This window comes from Phascolarctos cinereus, unplaced genomic scaffold, assembly GCF_003287225.1.
Source record: "Phascolarctos cinereus isolate Bilbo 61053 unplaced genomic scaffold, phaCin_HiC Scaffold_7;HRSCAF=346, whole genome shotgun sequence".
NCBI lineage: Eukaryota > Metazoa > Chordata > Mammalia > Diprotodontia > Phascolarctidae > Phascolarctos > Phascolarctos cinereus.
The window spans coordinates 40,110,588-40,135,375 of NW_027556180.1; the positions used below are offsets into that span (position 1 = coordinate 40,110,588).

Genomic DNA, 24,788 nt, shown 5'->3' on the forward strand with positions numbered 1-24,788 from the left:
CGGCAAGTCACTTAACCCCATTGCTTAGCTCCCCCCCAAAAAAAAAATGATGAGCAGGCAGACTTCAGAAAAACCTGGAAAGACTTGTATGGTCTGATGGGGAGTGAAGTGAGCAGAACCAGGAGAACATTGTACATAGTAACAGCCATGTTGTTTGATGAGTAACTTTGATAGACTTAGCCCTTCTTAGCAATGCAAGGATCTAAGACATTATCAAAGGCCTCATGATGGAAAATGGTATGCATATCCAAAGAAAGAACTATGGATTTTGAATGCAGATTGAAGCATACTATTTGCTGTTTTTTTTTCCTTCTGTTGTGTTTTGTTTCCTCTTTCTGGTGGTTCCTCCTACCAGTTCTAATTCTTCCTTACAACATCACTAACATGAAAATATGTTTAATAGGAATGTATATGTATAGCCTATATCAGATCTTGGGGAGTGCTGTCTTGGGGAGTGAGGTGAGGAGGGAAGGGAGAAAAATTAAAAACTCAAAAGCGTATGGAAGTTTGTTGATAAATCAAAATAAATTAATAAAATTTTTAAAAATTCCCTTTACAATAAACTCTGGGATGGCTAGTTTGTTTGCTTGAATAAAAGGAATTATCCTTATGTAATAAAATGTTTTTAGCTATTACATTTCCAGCATGCAGGGACTGAAGATGAAAGTTCAATCTGACTCTAGATGGCTGAAAGTTTTAAAAAGTGCTTTGAATTCTCTAGGGAAAAAAATCAGCAGTTCCACTCTTTCCTTCCCAGTTCTCAAGGTATGTATATTTTAAATTTGCATTTCTTAAGAATTTAACTGAGTTTTTCAAAAGTTAAGGTGTTGAAGGTGGGGAGGAAATGAGTTTTTAAAATGTAAGTTCAAACTATGTTTAATAGGAATGTATATGTATAGCCTATATCAGATTGTGCACCTTCATGGGAAGGGTGGTGGGGAGGGAGGGGGAGGAAAATTTTAAACTCAAAAGCATGTGGAAGTGATTGTTGACAAATCAAAACAAATTACTTTTTAAAAAATGTAAGTTCAAGACTGTGAAGAGTTCAAGTTCTTTTCTCAGGGCAGGAGTGAGGAACTTTTGGCCTCCAGGCCACAAGTGGCCCTCTGTTGAATGCAAACTTCACAGAACAAATCCTCGAGTGTTAAGTCGTCTACTCCTGGTTGGTAGAAAAAACTTTGCTATACTCATTTCCTGTTTTCTTCTACTCACCCAGATCACCAGAACTGATTATTTGGTTCTGAGCCATTCCTATGGTATTTTAAAATTAGGAAATTGCATTGCATTTGGTGAAACAAGCTCTTCCGATGACATTCCACTTCAGAAGGTCCTTTTTTAAGGGCTGACTTCTAAGTGAGAGTAACTGTATGAAGCAAGTTAAAGGGATGGGCTGGTTGCTTCCATTAGTAAATGGAATTTTCCTCCTAACCTTTTTCAATGAAACCACAAATGCAAATATTCCTGGAAAGCGCAGTGGGGCGTAACACGTTAATTATGCCTGTAATCAGTCATTTTTACATCTGTCTGGGAAGGCTATGGAACTCCTCCCCCTCCAAGGGTCTACTCTCAGCTCAGTGGGTTCAATCCCTGGGGCCATGGCCATGACCTCCGGGCAAGGCTCAGCCTCACGCCCCCTCCTCCAGGGAGGGGCCTTCCCTGGTCCCTCCCTCCCCCTCCCCACCGGGACTCTAGCAGAGGTGGGATGTCCCAGCATGTTCTCTTATTGGCACACACGCTTTCTCCGCTCCCCTCCCCCAGCAGACGCTTCCGAAGGGCTGGGACTGTTCCCGAGATCACAGGTTTGGGGCTGGAAGGGACCCAAGAGGCCCAACCCCTTCCTGTTACAGAGGAGGAAACTCGGAGGTCGAGCGAGCTGCTCAAGGTCAGCCTCCGGCCTGGGCGCTCGCTTAATTGGAAGGGCTGTCACGTGCAGGAGGCATCAGGCTCGTTCAAGGAGAAGACCCGGGGAAAGTGAAGCGTTCTAGCAATCAGAAGAGCGGGCGCTTCTGTAGGTAGTAAGTTCCCCAACTCTGGAGGGATCCGAGCGGCCACGTGAAGCTCGGAGCAGGGTTGGGTAAACAGTAATCTCTTTGGGTGGCCGCCGAGGTCCCCTCTAACTCCGCCCCCGAGTCGCCTGGTGACTCGGTCCCTGCGCTCGCTAGCTCCGGTCTCGGGCCAACAGGGAGCATGTCGACAGGACCGCCCACCGTCAGGGTTACCTGGCAGCGAGTCCGGGCTCAACTGCCCGAGGAGACGCTGCCCTTTTTCCGCCCTCAGCAAACATGACACCCGGAAGGCCGCGCACTTCCGGCGCAGGAGCCAGCTAGAACCCAGGCCGGGACGACTGGGCCCGGAAGCCGCCCGGCCCCTTCCGGCCTTCGCCCCGCCCTTCATCGACAGAGGCCTCCTCCCTCGCCCCGCCCCTTGGTCGGGCCTCGATTTCTCCCGGCCGCGGGAAGATGAGGCTTATTGGGACCCGCGGGGCAGCGCCTCTGCGGTTACCGGTTTACGAGTAGGACCGGGCGAGCCGCCGCAGGTCAGGCCCCACCACCGTCCGTCGTCTCCGATCCCTTGTTCCGGCCGCAGGCGCTCTGTGACGGGGCCCCGGGCCGCCCCTTTGCCGGCGGCCCCCCCGCCGCGGTCCCGGGGGGGGGAGGGGGGAGGGGCGAGTGCCGGGGCGAGGCCCGCGGGCTTGGTACTTGGCTGGGGGGCGCAGGGCGGGCGCCTCGGGCCGGCCGTTGGGCCTGCGCCGGCCGGGGACCTTTCCCGGGCCCGGCAGCACCTGGGCTCGGCTGGCTGGATGAGCCCCCACCGGGGGCGGGAGGCGGAATCGTCGGATCCTAGACTGGGAGCTGCAGGAGGCGTTCGAGGTCATGGTCCGGTCCCGGGAGGCCCGGGGAGCCGAAGGGGCTTGCCCAAGCTCCCACAGGTATCGGGTGGCAGAGCTGGGGTTCGAATCCAGCTTCGCCTCAGGCAGGGACGGGCAGGAGGCATCCGAATTTTGTGCACAGTACCTGGCACACAGTAGGTACTCTAGAAATGTTCATTCTCATCTTCCAGCCTAGGATCGTGGGGTACGTAGAGTTATCGTTCCCTGTGAGGGTATGGAACAGAGGGTTATTCCTGACCCCGCATGCTGTTTTCTTGGAAAAGATGCAGGAGTGGTAGGCCATGCCCTTCGGTAGTGGATTAAGGCAAAACAAGATTGAGTGACTTGTCCAGGGTCATACATCTAGTCAGTATCTGAGGTCAGGTTTGAACTTAAGGTCTTCCTGACTGCAGGCCAAGTGCTCTATCCACGGAGTCATCTAGATGCCTCCTTACTGGGGCTAGCAGGTACTTAATAATGATCGTTATAACCGTGATTTATAATTTTTTTTTTAGGCAGTTGAGGTTAAATGACCAGCCCAGGGGTCACACAGCTAGTAGGTGTCAAGTGTTTGGTCTGAGGTCGGATTTGACCTTCTGACATCAGGGCCAGTGGTCTATCCACTGCACCACCTAGCTGCCCCCTGTAATTTTTTTTTTTGTAGCTCCCTCTACATGTTGTCTCATTCTACCCTCGAAAAAAACCTTGGGAAGTTGGGGCTATTATACTCATTTTACAGATGAGGAATAGGAGACAGGTTAAATAACTCACTAGGTCACACAGCTAGTTAAGTGTGTTGGGAGACAGAAATTTAATTTAGGTCCTCCTGACTTAGCTATGCTCTTTACAAATATTTGTTAATTGATTTAAATACTTACTCTAATGCTCTAATGCTTTACCACCTGAATGACTCTTGGCAGGGTCCTTAACCTCCTTGTCTTTTTCTTATCCATAGAGGAGTTTAATAAACCCTTTTAAACTTTAGACTCTAAACTTTAGACTTATTGATCTCTTAGATTCCAGTTCTAAATCTGAAATGTTTTTCTAGTTCTGAGAATCTGTTCCATGGTCCTCTACAGCACTTGTAATTCTCTCCTTCCTTGCCTAGGTTTAGCTCTTGTGTTACCTTCTATGGGAAGCCTTTCCCTGATCCCATGGGGTTAGTGATACTCTCTCCTTAAATAAATATGAATACGTTTATCTGTTTACGCCTTCTCTTCCTCTTTCTCCATTCCCTCAGAAAAATGTAAGTTTCATGAGGGCAGGACTGCTTTTCCCTTTGTATTCCTTGCTTATTCAGGGGTCTTAATAAAAATGCATGTTAGTTGGGGAAGAAATTTCTCCTATAGTAATTCTATAATCACTTGGGGGTAGTGCTATGTCCTCCAGAACCTCATCTCTTTGTTGAAGGAATTGTGAAGGACTGTCCAGTTCGAACTTTATCTGTGTCTGTGGTTAATGCTTTTATTCCACTCTAGCCGAGCTCTGCTGCCCAGAATTAGACTGAGTGGTAGTGATTTGCCCTTGGTGACTTTTCCATGGGAAGAAGCCAAGAGAGTCTTTTTACATTCCCTGAAGCAGTTAATGACTTGGCTCTAAACCTCACTACATTTTTGCCCTGACTGTCCTTGGTTTTTTGGGGGGTTTTTTTGTAGCAAAAATGGATGCCGTTTGCCTTCTTGTGTTGCTTCCAGGACTTAGAAGTAAGACTTTCCAGGCAGGCCCATCCCCTTTCAGAAACTTTGTGAATAAGTTATTGTTTACTGAGTTAAAGTCTCATCTAGTGACTATATAGTTAAATGGATTCTTATCTCTCTGCCAAAGGACTATAGTAGAAAACTTATGTGAGAATTAGAGCCAACGACAAAAATAACTCCCCAGTTTTCTCCAAAACTTCTGTCTAAAAACAAGTGTAGTCTTTAAAAAAAGACCTTGACAACTTTTCCCCCATTAGTTCCATTAGGAGAGAAATTAATAGCATTGGAAAGTGATTCTGTTAAAAAAAAAATAGAGAACTTTTTGTCTGCCCTAATTTCAGTTAAATTTTTGTAAATTTTGACACAGATTTCCTGATACCCTGAAAAAATTAGGGAAATGTTCTCTTGAAGCCTCCATAGTTTAAGGAGAGAATAAAATCATGGAGCCAGAAAGGGACCTTAAATATTGTCCAGCCTAGTTGGCATCTGCCTAAAATTTCTACCACCAAAAGGTCTTGTTAAACTTATAAACTAAAAAAAAACCCCTTTTTCCTTGTCTTCTAGCTACCTTCTCCCTCCTCTTTCTCTTCCCCTACCCAGTCACTTCAGAATCCTCTGTGAGGATGAATTTTTTGTTTTACTAGTTTACGGTATGGTTTGACCCTGGAAAACGGTGATCAAGTCTGGCCCCTTGTTGGGGCTGAAGAGAGTGAGATCTAGAGAGGTGGGGGGGTACTTGCCCCTCACAATGCAGGCATGAGCAGAGCCAGGATGGCAGGCCGGCCCTGCTTCCACCTACTCGATATACCATGGTGTCTTAATTGAAAGAAACTGGCTATTTTTCATTCCAGTACTACTCTAGGATCTGCTTTTGTAGAGGGCAAAGAGCACGGGCTTTGTAATCAGAATATGTGGGTTCAGATCCAGTCACTTACAAATACTTGCTGTGTGGCCACGGGCAAGTCATTGAACTTCCCTGGGACTAAGTTTTCTCATTTTTAAAAGGAGAGGGTTGGACTGGCAGGCCACCGGGGTTTTATTTAATGGCATCTATTGGGTGCTGTGTTCTCAGAGGCTAGCCCAGCAGAATGGAAGCTTCTGCGGTTCCTCCTATCAAAGGTGGAAAGGTTCCAGATGCATTGTGGGTTGGTCCCAGAGCAAGTTGAACCAGGTTGGGAGAGGCTTGGGAGAGAGAACCCACCCACTCACTCTGATGAAATGCCAGGCCTTCATTTGTATTGAAGTACAGAAGCAGGCACTGTGGAGCTCTAACGTAGTGCAAGGTCTCATTTGTCAACCAGCTCAAGATGGGGTCTGTAGAGATGGTCCTTCATATTTATTATAAATCAAATACCTGAAATGAAACCTTGAACATCATAGGCAAATCTCTTGTTTTGCAATTCACTTTTGCACTAAAATTTCCCTTTATTACTTGGAACTTCAGTAAGCTCCAGTGGTTCCCTATTCCGTAGAATCAGGCAAGCTGTCCGAAAGCATTTATTTAGCACTTTGTGCCAGAGGCTGTATTAAGTCCTTGTGATGCAAATACAGGCAAAAAGAAAGACCCAATACTGTCCTCAAGGATATTACAATCCAATGGGGGGGGAAGAACACATACAAGGGAGCTAAGAAAGGAGTAGAAGGAAGATATGGGGGCGAGGACATGGTCACTAAATCCAGAGAATTCCCCCAAACGAGGCCAGAGAAGGAACTTGATAATGGGAGAAAGTGGCTGGCCAGGGGAAAGGATCTTCCTGGGTGAGAAAGCAGCTTGGGCATGGTGGCAAAGACTATTGACTTAGAAGCCCCAAAGGGGAGGAAATCAAGCATAAAGTCCTCTGGTTGGCATTTAAAGGTTTTTGTAGCCTGACCTCATCTTACCTTTCTAGCCTTTTTTTTTTTAATGTACATTACCCAGTGGTTCAGCCAAACTGGCCTTTTCTCTGTTCTTCACACCTGACACTTCAGCTGCCATCTCATACATTTGCTCTGGCTGTGCCCCATGCCTGGAATGCTCCCTCACCTCTACCTATGGATTCCTTCCTGTAGAAAGCTACCTTCAGTTGGGACCTCCTTTTCCTTTCTTCTCACCATCTCCTTAACTCCCTACAGTCTGGCTTTTGACCTCTTCCACTCAGTCAGTAAACATTTATTAAGCATCTGCTATGTGCTAAGTACTGTGAGTGCTGGGAATAAAAGAAAGGTAAAAGACAGCCCCAGCTCTCAAGGAATTTACAATCTAATGGGGAGACAACATGCAAACAACTGTGTACAAACAAGTTCTATTCAGGATATATGGGACATAATCAGCAGAGGGATGGCAGTGACCTTAGGAGAGATTGGGAAAGGCTTCCTGTAGGTGCGATTTTAACTAGGACTCAGGTGGCCCGAGAATCTAGGAGATAAAGGTGGGGAACGAGGGAATTCCACTCAAGGAGAGCAGGCAATGAAAGTCTCCTAAGACTGGATATGGTGTGTGACCCTGGGCAAGACACTTAACCCTCTTTGCCTCGGTTTCTTCATGTGTAAAATGAGCGGGTCAAGGAAATGGCAAACCACTCCACGTGCGGTTTTGTACGTGGGCTGACTTAGGAGTCAGACGTGATTGAAACAACTGAACAACAGCAGCAAAACTGGAGGTGGAGTGTCTTGTTCAAATAACAGCAAGGAGACTCGTGTCAGTGTGTCCTCGGTATCTGGGCCAGACTGTGAAGGGCTTTGAATGTCAAACCGAATTTTAGATTTGATCCTGGAGGTGACACTGAGTCACTGGAGTTTATTGAGTTGGAGCTGGGAAATGATATAGTAAGACAGCATTTTAGGCAAATGAGTCTGACAGCTGAGTGCAAAATGGCCTGCTGTGGGGAGAGACTCGTGGTGGCTGTTGGAGGCCTGGTGTGTTGAGGTCTAGCACCAGGGTGGTGGCGGTGTCAGAAGAGGGAAGGGCAGGTGTGTGAGAGATGTTATCAAGGTGCAATTGACAGTCCTTGTCAACAGAGAGACAGGGGGAAAGGGAGGGGGGAGGAGAATGGGGATGAGATATGGATTTTTGAGTGTGTATGTGTGTGTGTGTATGTGTATTTTATGACCTTAACAGGAATAGGGAAGTTTGGAAGTTTAGAGGGAAGATGAGTTCACTTTTGGACATGTTGAGTTTAAGATGTCTATCAGCTATCTAGGTCAATATGTCCAATAGGCAGTTGGAGACTGGAGGCTGTAAGTCTGGAGACAGTTTAGGGGAGGACAGATAGACCTGAGGATCATCTGTATAGAGGTGATAATTGAATCCATGGAAGTTGGTGTGATGGCCGAGGGAAGTAGAGATAGAAGGCCCGGTACATCAGGCTTCTCCATTCCTTCTCAGCTGCTTTCCTCCATTCCTGTCATTCTCTCCATAGGCATTTCTGCCTCTTGGCTTCCCTGACTTCCTTCAGGTTAAAGCTAAAATCTTCTCTAAGAAGTCTTTTCTGATTTCCCTGTAATGTTAGCACTATCCTCTGAGACTACATCCAGTTTGTCCTGTATATAACTTGTTTGCACACAGTTGTTTGCATGTTGTCTTTCCCCGTTAGGTTGGGAGCTCCTTAAGAGCAGGGACTATTTTCTTTCTTTCTTTGTATCCCCAAGTGTTAGCGCAGGGTTTGGCACATGGGACTGTGGCTGGCCACGCTGTGGAATCGAAACTAAGCCTCTTTTAAAAGAAGCCTTTCCTGCCCTGTCCTGCTTTCTCTCTAGATTACCTTTTTATCTGTTTGGTATGTAACTATAGATGTCTTCATTAGAATGGAAGCTCCTGTTTGGTTTTGACTTTGTATCCCCAGGGACTAGCAATGTGGTGGGTACATTTCCACGCCAGCAAAAAAAAGATTTTCCATGTTTCAGTAGCTTCATTAAGCTATACTGAAGTCTTTGTGCTTGCCTTTCCCTTAGCCATCTTGGAAAATATCTATCGTTTTCACAGTTAAAAATGGCAGAAACAACCCCTTCTCCACTGAAGCACTTTGTGTTGGCTAAAAAGACCATTACCGCCATCTTTGACCAGTTACTGGAGTACGTCACCGAGGGCACGAGTTTTGTTGAAGGTTAGTTGTTACAAAGTTGCTTTGTGTAGCATTATGTTAGAAGCATTTTTATAAAGATCCGTATGTATGTGAATTATATTTCCAAGCTTCCAGAAAATTTTGTTCATCTCCCTAACTTAATATAAATCTAAATATAAAAAATTTTTGTTTTTCAAGTTTGCATTGTTTTAAGCTATATTTGGAGGAGCAAATATGTTTTGCTGAAGGAGTTTGAGGATTACATTTTTGAAGCAGAAGAAACTTGGTATTTATAGAGACATGTCATTGAACCGATTCTGGGCTTCAGTTTCCTTATCTGTGAAATGGAGGAAGATGTGGCCTATAAAGGTCCCTTCTAACTTTAACCTTTTAATTTCAAGTTAAAAAGGTTGTGCCTCTTATGATCCTGTTTTATAAATAATGAAATTGAGGCTATGAGAAGCCAAATAACTTTTGCAGGGTCACACCATTATTTTTTGTTGGAGTCAAGATTCAAAAACAAGTTTCTGAATCCTCTAGAAAGATGTTCCAGATCTTAGCAGAGGAAATCGTTCAATAGGTCCCCATTCCTTCGAGGTTTGATTATGAAATTGACACTAAAGTGAAATGTGTAACAGGTTCATTGTAAATGGTCTTCTGGCTTGCCTCAGAGTTAATAGTGTGTTCTGATTTTATATACATGCATATATATTTTATATATAGGTATGGAACGATATATACACATATATATGTAAATATATGTCATTTTAGATATTATAATGAAAAGAAATCAGAAGTAACACTTTTCTCCAGTGAATTACTTTATATTTTTTGCTTAATGGTAAAAAAGGCAAAATTAGCTTGGCCCCTATTTGGATATTTTCCAGATCACTAATTACTTTGTGAATGAAACTTGAAGAGGGGGGACAATTAAAAGGGTTTTTTTTAATTGTTCTATTAGAAATTAAGGAAGTCAGGGTTGCAAAACAACATGGAGTATAACATAACATGACATGACACACAATTGTGCATCTGTGATCCCTAAAGAATGAAGAACCTTCCCACCCCAGCTATTTCTGAGTCTTTGGCAGTGCTGGGATTTCTCAGGGACATCAGGGAGATTTTTTTGAATAGATAGGGGCTCCATAATCCCAAGATAGCCAGTGCATGGGATAGGAGCTTCCAGGCTATCGATGGTGTCATGAACCACCACAGGGATAGAAGAATCCTAAATGGTGTTGGCTTTAAAAAACCATTATTTCCAGTTGGGGAAAAAATCTTGGCTGCTAGCACCTAATGGCTTCTTGTAAAAGAGGTAAGTGTAAAGCTAAGAAAATGGAGCCAAAAAAAAGAAAGGAAGGAAGGAAGGAAGAAAGAAATTAGGAAGCTAGAGGGGAAAAACCCCAAGAAAATAGGTGGAAACAATCACCCTCACTAAATTGAAACCCAGCCAGTTTTTACCATTGGATTCATTATTTATATAGCTAAGTGGAGGATGGTATGGCCTCCCATATCTGGAACTTGGCTGGCTATCCTGGGTAAATGCCCAGTTGCCCAATATATGTCATGTGAAAAATGAGAACTTATTGTAGGTCATTCAGCCCACTTAGATAAAAGGGCTAATAGTAATGTAGGCATTAATAGCAGATTGCCTTTGATTTAAGGCAAAGACTTAGAAACCAAACTCTAAAGATTCTTGTGAGGTCTTCAGAAATTTGCTTGGAAGACTTTGCTCCTTTTTTTTTTCTTTTTTGGTGAGGCAATCAGGGTTAAGTGACTTGCCCAGGGTCACATAGCTAGTAGGTCTCAGGTGTCTGAGAGGCCATATTGGAACTCAGGTCCTCCTGACTTCAGGGCAGGTGCTCCATCCACTGAGACATCTAGCTGCCCCTAAGACTTTGAAATATACTTAAGCATGACCCATCTGGCTATTGGCAAATATATCCCATTCCTTAGATGGTCATATTTCCAAATATAAGAGCTCAGCATACTCTATACATTTGAAGTCTCATTACTTTACAAGTATCTTGCTAATTATCTGAGTTAAAGTAAATATAAGTACAGGGCAGTTAGTTGGTGCCATAGTGCATAAAGTGCTGGACCTAGAGTCAGGAAGATTCATCTTTCTGAGTTCAAATCAGGCCTCAAACACTCACTAGCTGTGTGACCCTAGGCAAGTCACTTCACCCTGTTTGCCTCAGTTTCCTCATCTGTAAAATGACATGGAGAAGAGGTACATTTTGCCAAGAAAATCCCAAATGGGGTCAGGAAGAGTCACATGACCAAAAAATGACCAAACAACAACAAATATAAGTACAAACACATTTTTAGAAGCTTTTTTTAAAATAAATTTTTATTGATGTATTTTTTTTTCATCACAGTTTCCCCTAATATCTCTCCTCTTCTCCTTCCCAGAGAGCCATCCCATATAACAAATAGTGTAAGAGGAAATGTCAGCAGAACTGATCAATCATATGTAGGGTACAACTCTTAATGTACCTTCTCCCTCTGCAGAAGTGGGAATGGGGCTGGGTCTCTTCAGCTGTTCTCTGGAGCCATACTTCTTTAGAATTTTGCCACATTTATTTTTGATTGTGGGTATGTGTATGTTTTTGTTTACATTGATCTTCCCAAATTCTAGTCATTGTGTATATTGTTTTCTAGACTTGGCTTATTTCATTCTTCATCATTTCATGTGGATCTTTCCAAGCTTCTCTGTATTTGTTACATTCACCATTTTGTACAGCACAGTCATGTTCCATTACATTCATGTACCGGGGATTTGTTTGTTTGTTTTTTTCAGCCATTTGCCAACTCATGGGCATCAATTTTGTTTCCAGTTCTTTCTATCACAAAAAGCTTGGCTATAAATATTTTTTGTGTGTGGTGTGGCCTTTATTTTTATCAAAGGCCTCCTTAGGGTGTAAACCTTGTGATGGAATCTCTGGATCAAAAAGTGTAGATATTTTAGACATTTTATTTGCCTAATTCCACATTGCTTTTCAGAGTAGCTGTATTGATTCATAGCTCCACCAGCAATATACTAGTGTGCCTGTCTTCACACCCCTTCAGCACTGACCGTTCCTATCTTTGTCATCTTTTCCAGTTTGCAGGGTGTGAGGTGAAATATCAGGGCTATAATTACTATGTAAAACCCTGTCTATTGTATTATTAATCTAGAATGCAGTATGTCTTATTCTGCATACTAATACCTTCTTAATTTCATAGCAACATATAAGAATCCAGAACTTGAACGGATAGCCACTGAGGATGATCTGGCAGAAATACAGGGCTATAAAAATAAACTATCAGTCATTGGTGAGGTGCTGGCCCGGAGACACATGAAAGTGGCATTTTTTGGCAGGTAATTATATTTTTCCTAGTAAGTGTTGTGTAGTTTTAAAAATAAACAAGAATCCATTTCCTTTATTGAAATTTTCAACTTTGGCAAGTCAAATAACATTCATTTTTCTTTTGAAAAATGAATTATTTTCAGAGCATTTAAGCATTTAGTAGATAATTTGGATTATAATATTGGAATGCCTTTCCATAAAAATGTAAATAATTTCTTAAGGCTAACTTTTGTGTAAGTGAAACTTGTTTGGTTAGGGCCAGTGAGCACATTTGGACCTAATTCTTCAGCATGAAATACAAAATATATGTGAAGAAGGATTATTTTTTATCTTTTAAAGACATGAAAGCAGAAATTGCTCTTAGCTTTGAGATGGGAAGAATTTAGGAGTCGTGATGTGTGCAGGTAATTTTTTTTTCTGTGTTCATTAGGAAGTATCTGGCACAGTATGATGCTAGTATTTTAAGGTATTACATTGTTGGAGTGGAAAGTATGGGAGTGAGGAGACTCAAGTCATCATAGCCCAGAGAAAATGTTGATTAACTTAGTCAACTGTATGCCATAACAAGGAGATATGCCTAGTAGAGAGCTGTGTCCAGAATGTTAAGTTAGGCAGAGCAGGCATTTTCTTAGACCTGTTTTACTGATGAAAACAGTGTGGCTCAGGAAGATGGCTCACTTTGAGTCACATAGCTAGGAAATGATAGAGACAAAATCTGAGCCTACATATTTTGACTTCTAATCTTTGGTCTTTCCACTGTGCCACACTGTACTTAAGAATGTGATGCTGAGTACCTGGTGTGTTATGGTACCTAGTGGGCCTAGTCTGTTTCACTCATCTAGATCTTTTCCCTTTTCAAGCCTCCTGTCTTGTCTTCAACTTACCACAGACTTTAATCTCCTTCCCCTTTTTATTTTTTATTTTTTTAATTTTTTTTTTGGTGAGGTGATTGGGGTTAAGTGACTTGCCCAGAGTCACACAGCTAGTGAATGTTATATGTCTGAAGCCAGATTTGAACTCAGCTCCTCCTGACTCCAGGACCAGTGTTCTATCTACTGCCCCACCTAGCTGCCCCTTCCCCCTACTTTTTAGAGCTCATTATTACCACTCTTTCTCTTTTTTTTTTAAATGAGGAAGGGGTAATACTGCTCCCTGCTAAAGCTAATCCTTCTTCCTGTGCTCTTGATCCTACCATCTTACCTCCTCCAGGATCTTCCTATCAGCTCCTTCCCTTCTGCCTACATACAATCCTCAGGTCTTCCCCAGTCCTGAAAAATGCTTCCCTTGACTCTTCAATCCCATTCCAACTTTTATCATCTTTCTCTTGCTCTTTACCACCACACTTCTTAGAAAACTTGTTCCCAACCAGTCACTCCACTCAGTCCATTGTATCATGGTTTCTGTCTCCACAACTCTACTGAAAGTTTTTTCAGGGGTCACTAGTTACATCCTCATTACCAAATTTAATAGTTCTTTTTAAAGTTTTTTTTTAATTCCTCCCTGATGTCTTGGTCACATTTGTAAGTAGTGCCTGCACCCTTCCTTCTAGATGCTCTTTCTGGCGCTCCTGAGACACAACGCTGTCCTGCTTCTCTTTCCTCATCTTCTCTTAATGCGCACTTCCCTTTGATAACCTCATCCATTCTTACAGCTTCAGTTATGATCTCCAAATACGTGATTCCCAAATTTATATTTTTAGTCTCATCCTCTTCCCAAACTCTAGATTCACTTTTTCCTCTCTGGATGTCCCTCCTGCTCTGTATGTCTAAAACTGACTTGATCTTTGCCCTCAAATCCTGATCTGTCTCTCATAACTACCAATCTGGCTATTCAGTTCAGCAAACATTTATTTTTATTTTTTTTTATACTCTCCTCCTGTCTCTTCTCACATACCTGGGGTATATTAGAGAAGGAAGTCGCTGGGGGCATGGTGTCGCTTGGCCAGCAGAAGAAGGGGATGGAGCACCCTTCACTCATCCTGTTTCTGAGGTCTAGCTCCTTGCTGCCTGAGGCAGGAGGCCAAGAGTAAAGTTCACTGTTGGTTGTAGCCAGGTGGGGAGCTGGCCCCCTTTCCTTGTCCTAGATGTGAACAGGATCAGAAATGAAGCTAACCTTAGCAGTCATCTGCTTCAGCTTCATCACTTTGCAGACAGGAAACTGAAGTTCAGAGATAGAGGGGAAGAGCCTGCCTAGGGTCACACGGCTGTGTTAGAGCTGATGTGCGAGTGGGTCTCTTGTGGCTTGAAAAGCAGTTAGGGATGTCTTAACACCAGGACAATGGGGTGGGGAGGGTGGGGGGACCAACTCAAACTTTCAGGCTGCATAGTGACTGAGTTTAAACATGTATTATCTAGATTTTATTCTATTTTTATTTTTGTTAAATATTTCCCAATTATGGTTTAATCTGGTTCGGGTCATTCTTAGGAGTTTCTTACCTGGCCAAGAGTTTGTGGGAGTAAAGACATTCAGCAGACATTGAGTGTCTACCATGTGCCAGCCATTGTGCTGTGTGCTTTCAATACAAGGACAAAATCGTCCTTTCCCTCAAGGAGTTTATATCATGTGGTGGGCAAGGTAGGTGGCTGATAAGCCAGGAAAGGTGAGCTGAAGCCTACTCATGAAGGGCTTTGTAATATTCCAGTGAGAGGGAGTGAGGGCCTGAACTAGGGTGGTGGCCTTGTGAGTGAAGAGAAGTAATTAGATGTGGGATCTGTTGTGGAGGTTGAATTGACAAGGCTTGTCCACAGATTGGATAGGAGGCACCTGCCTTCTGACTAGCAGCTGAGTGAAGTCTGCAAGTATTTATTAAGCAACAGGCCTTATGCTAAGGGCTGGGGTTTCAAAGAAAGGCAAAAGACAGCCCCTGCTCTCAGGGAGCTCACAGTCTTATGGGAGAGACGCCACGCACACAATCACATGCAAACAGGTCCTAGTCAGGATCAATTTGAGGTCGTCTTGTGGGAAGGCGCTACTTTTCAGAAGGACTGAGAAAGGCTTCATATAGAAAGTGGTTGTTTAGCTGCCACTTGAGGGAGGTCAGGAGACAGAGGGAAGGAGGACAGGCATTCCAAGTACAGGGGATAGCCAGTAAAAAGACACAGTTAGGAGGAGTGTCTTATGCAGAGAACAGCCAAGAGACCAGTGTCACTGGATGGCAGAGAGTGTAGAGGAGAATAATAGGGGAGACAACTGGAAAGGTAGGAAGCATCCAGGTTACGAAGAGCTTTACAAGTCAAACAGGATTTTGTTTTGGATGTATTGGGTATGGATTGATGTGGATAGACCTGAGCTTATGGAACATCCATTTGAGAGCAAAGGGAGGATGGGCTGGAGTGGGGAGAGATGTGAAACAGGGAGACCAACTAGAAAGTCCAGGAGTGAGGGCCTGCACTAGGTGGGGGGGGGCAATATCAGCATTCTTTTTTTTTTTTTTTGAGGCAGTTGGGGGTTAAGTGACTTGCCAGGGGTCACACAGCTATCAAGTGTCTAAAGCCAGATGTAAACTCAGATCCTCCTGACTCCAGGGCTGGTGCTCTATGCATTGCCCTAATGTGGTGGCAGTATCAGGAGAAAAGAGTGCTGATCATGCGATATTGTGAAGGTAGAATCAATACGACTTGGCCAAAGATTGGATGAGGAGGCGGGAGTGGAAGTAAGAACACCTAGGTTTCTGAGCCTGGGTGACTTGAAAGAGTGGTGGTACCTCAAGTTAGGAGGAGAGGAGGGTTTGAGGAGAAAGAATGCATTCAGTTAGGGCAGGTTGAGTTTGAGATGTCCTGTAAACAGAAACGTGAGAATGGAGCACAGGAGAAAGTTGAGGTCTGGGTAAAGAAATTTGAAAATGATTTGCATGAAGACTATAATTCAAACCATGGGAGTTGATGAGATCAGCAAAGGCAATACTGTATGTAGAGAAGAGAGTGAGAGGAAAGTGGAGATAACCATTGGAAACAGGAGAGACATAGGATAATAGCTAGGGAGGTAGATTCTGTGAAGCCTTTTTTGAGGACGGGGGTCTTGGGAGTATTTTGGGGCAGCAGGAAAGTAGCAAGTAGATTGGGATAGATTAAGATTATTGAGAGTGTGAGGCTGATAGAACAGTCCGCCAAAGAAGACAGAGTGGCACAAGATCAAGTGTGCGTATCGGTAGGTTTGCCGTGGCGAGGAGAAGGTCTGCCGCTTTGTAAGAGATGGCGAAGGCTGAGAGAGTGTTCGGAGAAGTCTGAGTGATCTGAGATGAGGGAGCCACAGGTAAATGGTCGCCATTTTTTCCACAAAATATAAGTCAGGGTTCTCAGCTGAGAATTTTCAGGGAAGAGAGCCGTTGGAGTTTTGAGGAAAGGAAAGGTGTGGAAAAGCCTCTGTGGGGAATGGGGGAGTGAATCCCTATGTCAAAGGGCTGCCTGGCCACAGTGAGCATTCAGTTGAGAACGTGTAACAAATTTGTAATGGATCCTGTGAACAGTTTCATGTTTTTTTTCCTCCCGGTTTCACTAGTCAGGGAACTTTATGAAAGAGGCATAATTTGATATTCATGTTTTAGATTTCATCCCTTTCTCTCCCCTACCCCTCCAAGCTCACCAAACTTCAAAACTAATATTTTTAAATTTAGAGGGATAAGCATGAAAAGAAGGGAGAGGGGATCTTACCTCTGAGACCCTGGGCATGATCATACAATTTGTCATTTTGAGTCCTGAAATCTCCCAGGGCCCAGATACCTTTGCAGAGGAAGAGTTTTTATTCTTCAAGTATTTTTGTGCTTCTCATCCTCTTATGCTCTCGATTCAGGACAAGTAGTGGCAAGAGCTCCGTCATCAATGCCATGTTATGGGACAAGGTTCTTCCCAGTGGCATTGGCCACACAACAAACTGTTTCCTGAGCGTAGAAGGAACAGATGGGGATAAAGCCTATCTGATGACAGAAGGATCCGATGAGAAGAAAAGTGTCAAGGTGGGCATTGATAGCAAAGAACTTGTTGGGAAGTGTTAAGCATTTTCAGCTTTTTGTTCTACTTTCTGCATTGTTGACAGGGACTAAGATGTTTTCTGTGGAAATGTTTATTTAGCTTTGTAATCATTGATAGTTGATATTTTGAATTCTTCTCAAATTAAGGATTTTTCATTTCAGTGCTAGGAAACCTATGCATAAATGCAACAACACAAATATACCCATTTAAACTCCTTTTTGTTGGTTTTTTCTTTTGGTCCTGACCTTTCATCAGGAAAAGGTACAAACTTCTCCCTCACAGCAGACCAGCAACTGCTCAGGTACTTTGTTACTCTGAGACAGTTTGGTGCCTGGAGCCGTGAGAAGTGCCTGAGCTTTCACAGCTATCAGGTATCAGAAGGTAGAATTGAACCCTTGTTTTCTTGATGCCAAGGCTGGCCCTCTAAAGTACTCTGACATATAGCCTAAAGTTATAATACTCAACACTTAATCTCAGAGAGGAAATTTACGGCCAATCTCTGCCTTCTCAAATATATCATCATAGAATATTTTTTTAAGATGTTGAAAGTTCTACTGAATTCTCAGGGTGAATGCCAGGGGCAGGAAGGCTTCGGGTTAACCTGACTCCAAAATAGCTAGTGCAGAGTCAATAAATGGTTTTTATCCACATTATCTGTCATTTTACATCCAGATCTAAATATTTCTAAAGAGTAAAGTTCAGGTACACACACTTTGCATTCTAGACAAAGAAATAACCCTGAAAAATGGGTAAAAAATAAATAGGAAGACAAAGAACTCAGACTTCTTTACCTTAGTGGAAAATGCATCCTACTCAGTAGCATAGCTTGACTTGAGATATAGCAGAAGGAAGAGCTCACCTTGATTTCTGTAGCGCTTGAAGATCTCAGAGCCTTTTTGTTTTCTTTTTAGACTGTGAACCAGCTGGCCCATGCTCTTCATATGGACAAGGACCTGAAAGCTGGCTGTCTTGTACATGTATTTTGGCCTAAGGCAAAGTGTGCACTATTGAGAGATGACTTGGTTTTAGTAGACAGGTAAGACTGTGGGTGAAAATGTGTTTTTACAGAGTATCATTTAATCTAGGATGGAGAAAAAGTTTATATAAATTAGAAAGTAGAAAGGATAAAGTACTGGGTTTTTTGGTTTCCTATTTCACGAATGAGCTAGTAGCCTTGGTTGGTCCAACCCTCTTTTTCTTTTTTAAATAATATTTTATTTTTTTCCCAATTGAATGTAAAGACATTTTTTAACATTCGTTTAAAAAAATTTTTGAGTTGCAAATTTTCTTCCTCCCTTTCTCAGGTCCATTCCTCTTGTAACAATTTCAGGCAGTTGCAAATTCTATCACTCTTGCTTTGGATTTTGTTGAAAATATTACATAACTCTGCATTTGAATCTGATTCATCTTTGAACCATAGAGCTATACTCATGTTAGCCAGCTTTGAGTTGTTCTTCGACCTAATTTTCACTGAATACCTGTAGCTGAAAAATTAATTATATGGCTTGTCTAGATGTCTATTAATTATTCCCTTTCATATTTTTCTCCATTTTACAAAGCATCAGCCTTTTTAAATTGTACTGTACAATGTGTTTAAAATAATCTAAATCAAATTATTGTGCCCTATAACACTAGTATTAAATAATCTTAGCCATAAAAAAAATTGTAAAATTTACTGGTCCTACCAAAACCTAGTGTTTTTGTACTGTTTGTTTTTGTACTATAGATGTCCCTTAGTATAATAGGAATCATTTTTCAGGAAGTAGTTCACAGAACTAACGTGGTTAGAACCTTGCACCAAAGAGGCCCAGATCAGTCACAGCATTACTTTTTTAGTGTCCTTAGTAATAGAAATGCTGTTATACTTGTATTAAATATTTTTTTCAATTTCAAATGACCATGGTATTTTGGAAACCATCTTGAGTTGTCAGTGATGGAGCCTGATGATAAGTAGAACAAACACTGTACAGATTGCAAGTTTTCAACCTAGGAAATAAATCTCAGTTTTATAGGCAAGAAAGTAATTTAAATTCTAGGCCTTGAGCTGATTACTAGAAACCAGGTCTTTATGGAAATTGTTTTGGATGACTTACCATATTGAAACTACAGACTAACTTTTACTTAGCATTTATGTCTTCAGTTTATAGTGTAAGGGTTTTTGAAAATTAGTTCTTTGAATTTTCACTCAAATGTATTTTGTTGTATAACCACGTTTTTATTTTACCCCAATAGTCCAGGCACAGATGTCACTACAGAGCTGGATAGCTGGATTGATAAATTTTGTTTAGATGCTGATGTCTTCGTTTTGGTAGCAAATTCAGAATCAACATTAATGAACACGGTAGGATTTGAGCAAATTCCTCTCTTTTAATGTTGGGAAACATTCTACCAATGTTAATTTTGAAAAGTGGTAGAGTTAGGGGAAAAAAACCCAAATGACTTATTTTAGGCAGCTGTGTGGAAGTTAGTAGCTCTCATACCATGAGGACTTGTCTGTAGGAGAATTTCCAAGGCGTCAGGAGTTTTGTTCATCCCTGGCCCTCTTATGACCAGTGGTGACTTGAGACTGACAGAGGAGTCAGTTTGGTCTTTGGCAGACAGAGAAGGTGAAGGGACCAGAACAGAAAGGTTGCCTTTGTCTTCAGAGAAGGCTTTCTGACCACGAGGGCAGTTTTGCATGTGCTGGGGCAGCCACCATAGGAGATCTCCAGTCCTTTGCCCAGTTGTTCGACAATGTTTGAGGCTAACTCGGGTCATCTTTTGTTGAGACACAGATGTAGTGTTGAGTTAGGTGGGGTTGGTCTTGAGGGGAATTTATCAGACAGAAGTCTAATTAAAAGTTAGTGAATAAACAAACCACTGTTAAATTCATGGACAAAAATCAGTGTCAGTCTTTCCATCTTGCCTTAGCTTGCTCTTCTTCAACTCCTTTCTAAATGGGTACAGAGACCTAGGATGATATTAGAGTTCTAGGACTCATGGGATTCAGCATAAAGGCATTTAGGGTGTTCCTCGGATCTCTCTCAGAGTGTGTAAATTCAGTTCTTAATTTCCCCATTTATGAATTGATTTTATTAGAATATGCATGTGAAATCATTTGATCCTTTTACTGTAGGTGTTTCGATTTTTCTGAAAGATCTAAAATGTTTGCATCACAGTAAGTAAAGTTTAGCTTTTAAATGTAAGTTGACAATATGTAAATATATTTGAAAAAGTGAGAGTTCTGTGTTTTTTGGCCTTTTTTAGGAAAAACACTTTTTTCACAAGGTAAATGAGCGACTCTCCAAGCCTAATATCTTTATTCTGAATAACCGTTGGGATGCCTCTGCCTCAGAACCAGAATATATGGAAGATGTGAGTTATGTTTCCTTGCTTTCTGAAGTGATCACAGAAGCATTGAATTATCAGCTCAGGAAATCTTATCAACTATAGAGCCAAATATTTTAAAAGCTGTGCCTTTGGTCTGTGAATACTGCTGTTGAATGAAATGAAGTGTGTGTGATTGGATTGTAATATGAGCCCTTTAAAGAGAAATACAGAATGAGAAGATTAGAAAATATTTTTCTTTTCTTTCTAAGTAGTCTTACTTCTGGAGGTTTTAAAGAAGTTATTAAAATAATATAGTTTGCAAACCTAGCTGCCATGGGAGGAAAGTTTCCTGGACTTGATGAGTTATGTTGAAGCAAAACCACTACCTGCTGTCCAGTAGGATTTAGTCTAAGATTGTTCCACGTGGGACTCTTAAGGTGAGGGAAATGCCAAAATGTGAATTCACCTAATTTGGTGGCTTTGTGAAATGGACCTGAAGGACAGGAGATACTCTGGAGAAAGGCCACAGCGGATGGCGGAGGTTTTAAGTGGAAATATTCTAAACCTCTTTGGAGGAACAGTCACGGAGCCAGCAGGCAATGTTCAGTCGCCCTCATTTTTTCATATGGCCTTCTTTCTCCAAGTCATCAGGTGTTTTTCAAAGCTTTCACTTTGTGCAGGTGCGGCGGCAGCACATGGAGCGCTGCCTGAAGTTCTTGGTGGAGGAGCTCAAAGTGGTGGATTCCTCGGAGGCACAGAATCGCATCTTCTTTGTTTCAGCAAAGGAAGTTCTCAGTGCACGGAAGCAAAAGGCACAAGGGATGCCTGAGGGAGGTAGGCAGCACTGACCAAGAAGAGTTTGGTGGGGTCCCCATTAACTGTGAGCTATTAGCATGAGCTTATTGCAGATCTTGACAGAATCTTTACCTAAATATTACAGGTGGGGCCCTTGCTGAAGGATTTCAGACAAGATTGCAGGAGTTTCAGAACTTTGAACAAATTTTTGAGGTAGGATTTGTTTGGATTTCCAACTTCTAGGTAGGTGGTAAAATAATCCAAAACCCTTGCTGTTGTTCCCATTAATTCTTTCCAACACCCTGGTCAGTCAGTCTTTGTGTGTCGCAGAGAGGTCAGGTAGAAGAGAGGAAGAAGCTGGGACCTAGTTAACTTGTAAGTTTGGACAGTGGAGAATGCAAGAAGAGCACCTTTTATTCTTTCTGTATACTTCAGAGAAAGTTTGTGTTATGTTTTATTCCTGATCTGTGTTGAAGAAAAAACATTCACACTGTACTCTGTATTTTAGGGTCAAGTCTGCCAAACAGTCTTTATTAACATTCTAATATCCAGGCATTTCTAGCTTAAAGAGGACAGTGTCTAAACCAGCGTTCTTCCATACTCTTGGACATATCTGTCTCCCCTAAGATGATTTGAGGTAACAACTGGAATCTTGAACAAGGAAAATGTCAGTATGTTGAAAGTCCATTTTGAAGTTAACACTCTACTTCTCCAAATAGAGCGATAGGCACCTAATGGCTATTCCTTCCCACATCCCCTTCCCCCGTCCAGGATTGAAAGGGCTTCCAAAGGAGAAAGAGGGTACTTCCTCTGCATGGGAAAGGTCACAGGTCAGTCCCTTCTAGCATCAGGCAAGGCAGTGGTTTTAACAAGACTAAAGTTGCTCCTTGTCCTGGGTTGTTCTCTGCCCTTCGTCTCTCCCTAGGAGGCCTTTTACACACTTTGGAAAGTCTGGAAGGGGTTTTTAGACTAGAGAAATATTGTTTGTTGCTATTTGTGGAGCAGATGAAAGGGAGATTTTGAATGTGCTTCCTGCACAAAGCTACTAAGACTACTCTGAGCATTTCCATTCCCTTTTTTTCTTCTGCAAGTGTGTAAACCTTGCCTTTTGCCCAGTAGCTATGGTTGGGCAGACTACAAAAGGCAGGGGAGGGTCAAAGGGAAGAATAACCCTTACTTCCCTGTTTAGCATCTTTGTGACCAGACCTAGTAGAGGCATCTGGAGAGCACAAGAAGGCACCTAGGAAAACGAGGTAAAACAAGAATTTTACAGCAGCACAAGAACATAAAACCCTCCTGGGTTCTATTGGAACATGCTATTTTGGCCTACAGAAATGAGATTTTTTAAACTCATTATGTTGGGGTGCCCTCTGTGCCCCGCCTCTCTGTACTCTGGCTGCTGAGGGATTATAATACAGTTGCACAGTATAGCGTTACAATATGTGCTCTGTGGGGAGCTAGGATAGCCCCTGATAAGCTAGGAATTGTGATGGTCTCTCTGTGGAGACCTCCCTGAGGAGCTCTGATTGGCCTCTTGGCTAGAGGGTTAGTCCTTGCTTCGTTTCTCCTGCCAGCCATCAAATACTGAGAGATGTGATAGGATGAACAGAGAGGCTGAGGGGCAAGGGTCTGCTCTGTGTCTCTTATTACAAGGCTGTAGCCATGGAATTTGACCTCTCCACCTTAGGCTGACCATGCGTATGTGGGGTTTTGATCTGTTTGTGGTCTTCTGACAAACCCTGAGCTGTTGTGAGTGTGTGAGGATTTTTCTCCCCATATATTAGTTAGAGATAGGAAGTTTGGTATGGTGGATAGAGAGCTGGCCTCAGAGTCGCAAAAACTTGGGGTTCCAGACAATGGAATCTGTTTCTGACAGATAGCATCTGAGGCCTTGGCAGGACACTTAAGGTCTTCTGGCTTCTTGAGGAGGCTGCTATCCCAAGTTTGTGTATTGCAGAGAAGAGGCCGACATGCGTTGGGTTGTGGAAATCAGAAAGAAAGTCATTTACATCCAGAGATTCTTAATTTGTAAGCAAGGGAGATGTACAGAGTGTATCTGTATAGTATCAGTTCAGTTAAATTTTATTCTGAGACTTCTATACAGAAAAGCAGTGCAATCAAAGGAAATGCTTACTCTGTTAGCACTGGCTGCACTAACAAAATACATTAGAACATTGAAAACCTTTTAAGAAACTTCAGCCATTAAAAGATGTAAAATGATATATGGGAAACATCAGTAACTGTAGCTAATGAGACCTAATGCAGGAACAGGATATAGGTGATATATAATGCAGACAATTAACTGCATTAAAGAAATATCTATTGGAAAAGGATGAAAGGTACAAAATGTTTCCTCCTGTATTTGTTGTTAGACTATGGTAGGTTAAAGATGAAATGACTGAAGAAACAAAGGTTCAATCCTCAGTTTAGTATTATTATTAATCAGTTTATTAAGTGACGTCTGCTAATTTGCATGACAGATTGGGACCAGACCTCCTCAGCTTAGGGCTAGACCCCAAATATAGGGGAGATATATATTTTTATACATTAAAAACAATCAAATAAGGCCAATTAATTAGAAGGAAACAATACAACATTAGGTTGGTTGTTCCATTTTGTTGGTTTTTTTTTTTTAATCTTAGGTAACAGCTTTCAAGGTAAACTGTGTGGCCAGAAAACAACTTAAGCATTTAATCATGTCCTTAACAATTTTTTTTTTTTGTACTTCAGAAATGCTTGGAATTATTGCTGCAAAATGAACAGCTCAAATATATTAATTTTGGGGTTTTTTGCCATTGACTTATGTGAACAGTACAAAGTGTCTTTAGTGGCCCATCCCCATGAACACATCTAGCTTTTCTGTAAATGATTTATGGAGAAGGTGGAGGGAGAGTCCATAAGATTCATCATGTGGTATGATGAATACCACAAAATAGCTAACATAGAAGGGAATGGATGTCTTAAAACATGCTGATTGACTTTTCTTAGGAACTAGTTTGGTCCTAATTGGAGTGAGTTGAATATTAGGAAGGAAAATACCCTTGATGTTATTCTATTCTGTTTTCTCCTCAACCCAATTCTGTTTGGGGACTTTGATTATACTTCTGTTGGTAATTTTATAATTATATCTAGTAAACATTTAGGGCAGATAATCATGATTTAAATACAAGTTTGAAATCTGAATGTTCCTTTTGTTGCTTGAAACCAACTTCCTTGCAGCTTATACTGTAACTCTGGCCCACTTGGTGGACTGCTCTTCCCAGTCACTACTTTAAAAGGCATTTTTGGCTCTTTGTAGTCAAGTAGGATTTAATTGAGGTTATTCAACTTATCTCTCTGTCTCACATAGAAATGAAGTACTATTTGACCTTTGCCAATATGCTTTCTGAAATGTGAAATCCCTTCTCCTTTGGAAGGTCAAAATCCAGGCATGTCACTGTGTGGGGTGGGGTGCTACTTTCTACTGCCTGGGAGAGCTCAATGACTGCTCCATATGTTGAGGCATCTATGTGGGCTTAGGGAGCTAAGGAAGCAGTGAGCTTGGACATAAGTAGTTGGTCTGCTTATTCTTTTCTGAGACTCTTTGAAGTGCTAGGGGCTCCTAAAAATCGTGGCTTTTAGGCCAAGAACACGACTATACCAGAATCAGTGGGTAATTTGCTAAATTGCTGCCTTTAGCCTCAACAAAAAGTATCTTCTTGTATCGTATTTTGTTTTAGTGGATACATAAAGGGTGAGTGGAAAGTTTTATCTTTTGC

At 42.1% G+C, this 24,788-nt stretch overlaps 1 protein-coding gene across 6 annotated transcripts in view; it reads left to right on the plus strand.

The window, feature by feature from the left end:
* Positions 1–1,872: 1,872 nt before the first annotated feature.
* The window catches only part of MFN1 (mitofusin 1), a 38,754-nt gene continuing 15,838 nt past the window's right edge, over positions 1,873–24,788 (plus strand). The window contains exons 1-9 of one of the 6 annotated variants that reach the window (XM_020980731.2): positions 1,873–2,008; positions 8,528–8,648; positions 11,835–11,970; positions 16,748–16,910; positions 17,838–17,962; positions 19,159–19,267; positions 20,173–20,280; positions 20,916–21,069; positions 21,176–21,243. In XM_020980731.2, coding sequence (XP_020836390.1) covers positions 8,534–8,648; positions 11,835–11,970; positions 16,748–16,910; positions 17,838–17,962; positions 19,159–19,267; positions 20,173–20,280; positions 20,916–21,069; positions 21,176–21,243 — 978 coding nt within the window. In that variant the 5' untranslated portion in view covers positions 1,873–2,008; positions 8,528–8,533. The other 5 variants (XM_020980729.2, XM_020980728.2, XM_020980727.2 and 2 more) reach the window with 5 other exon arrangements.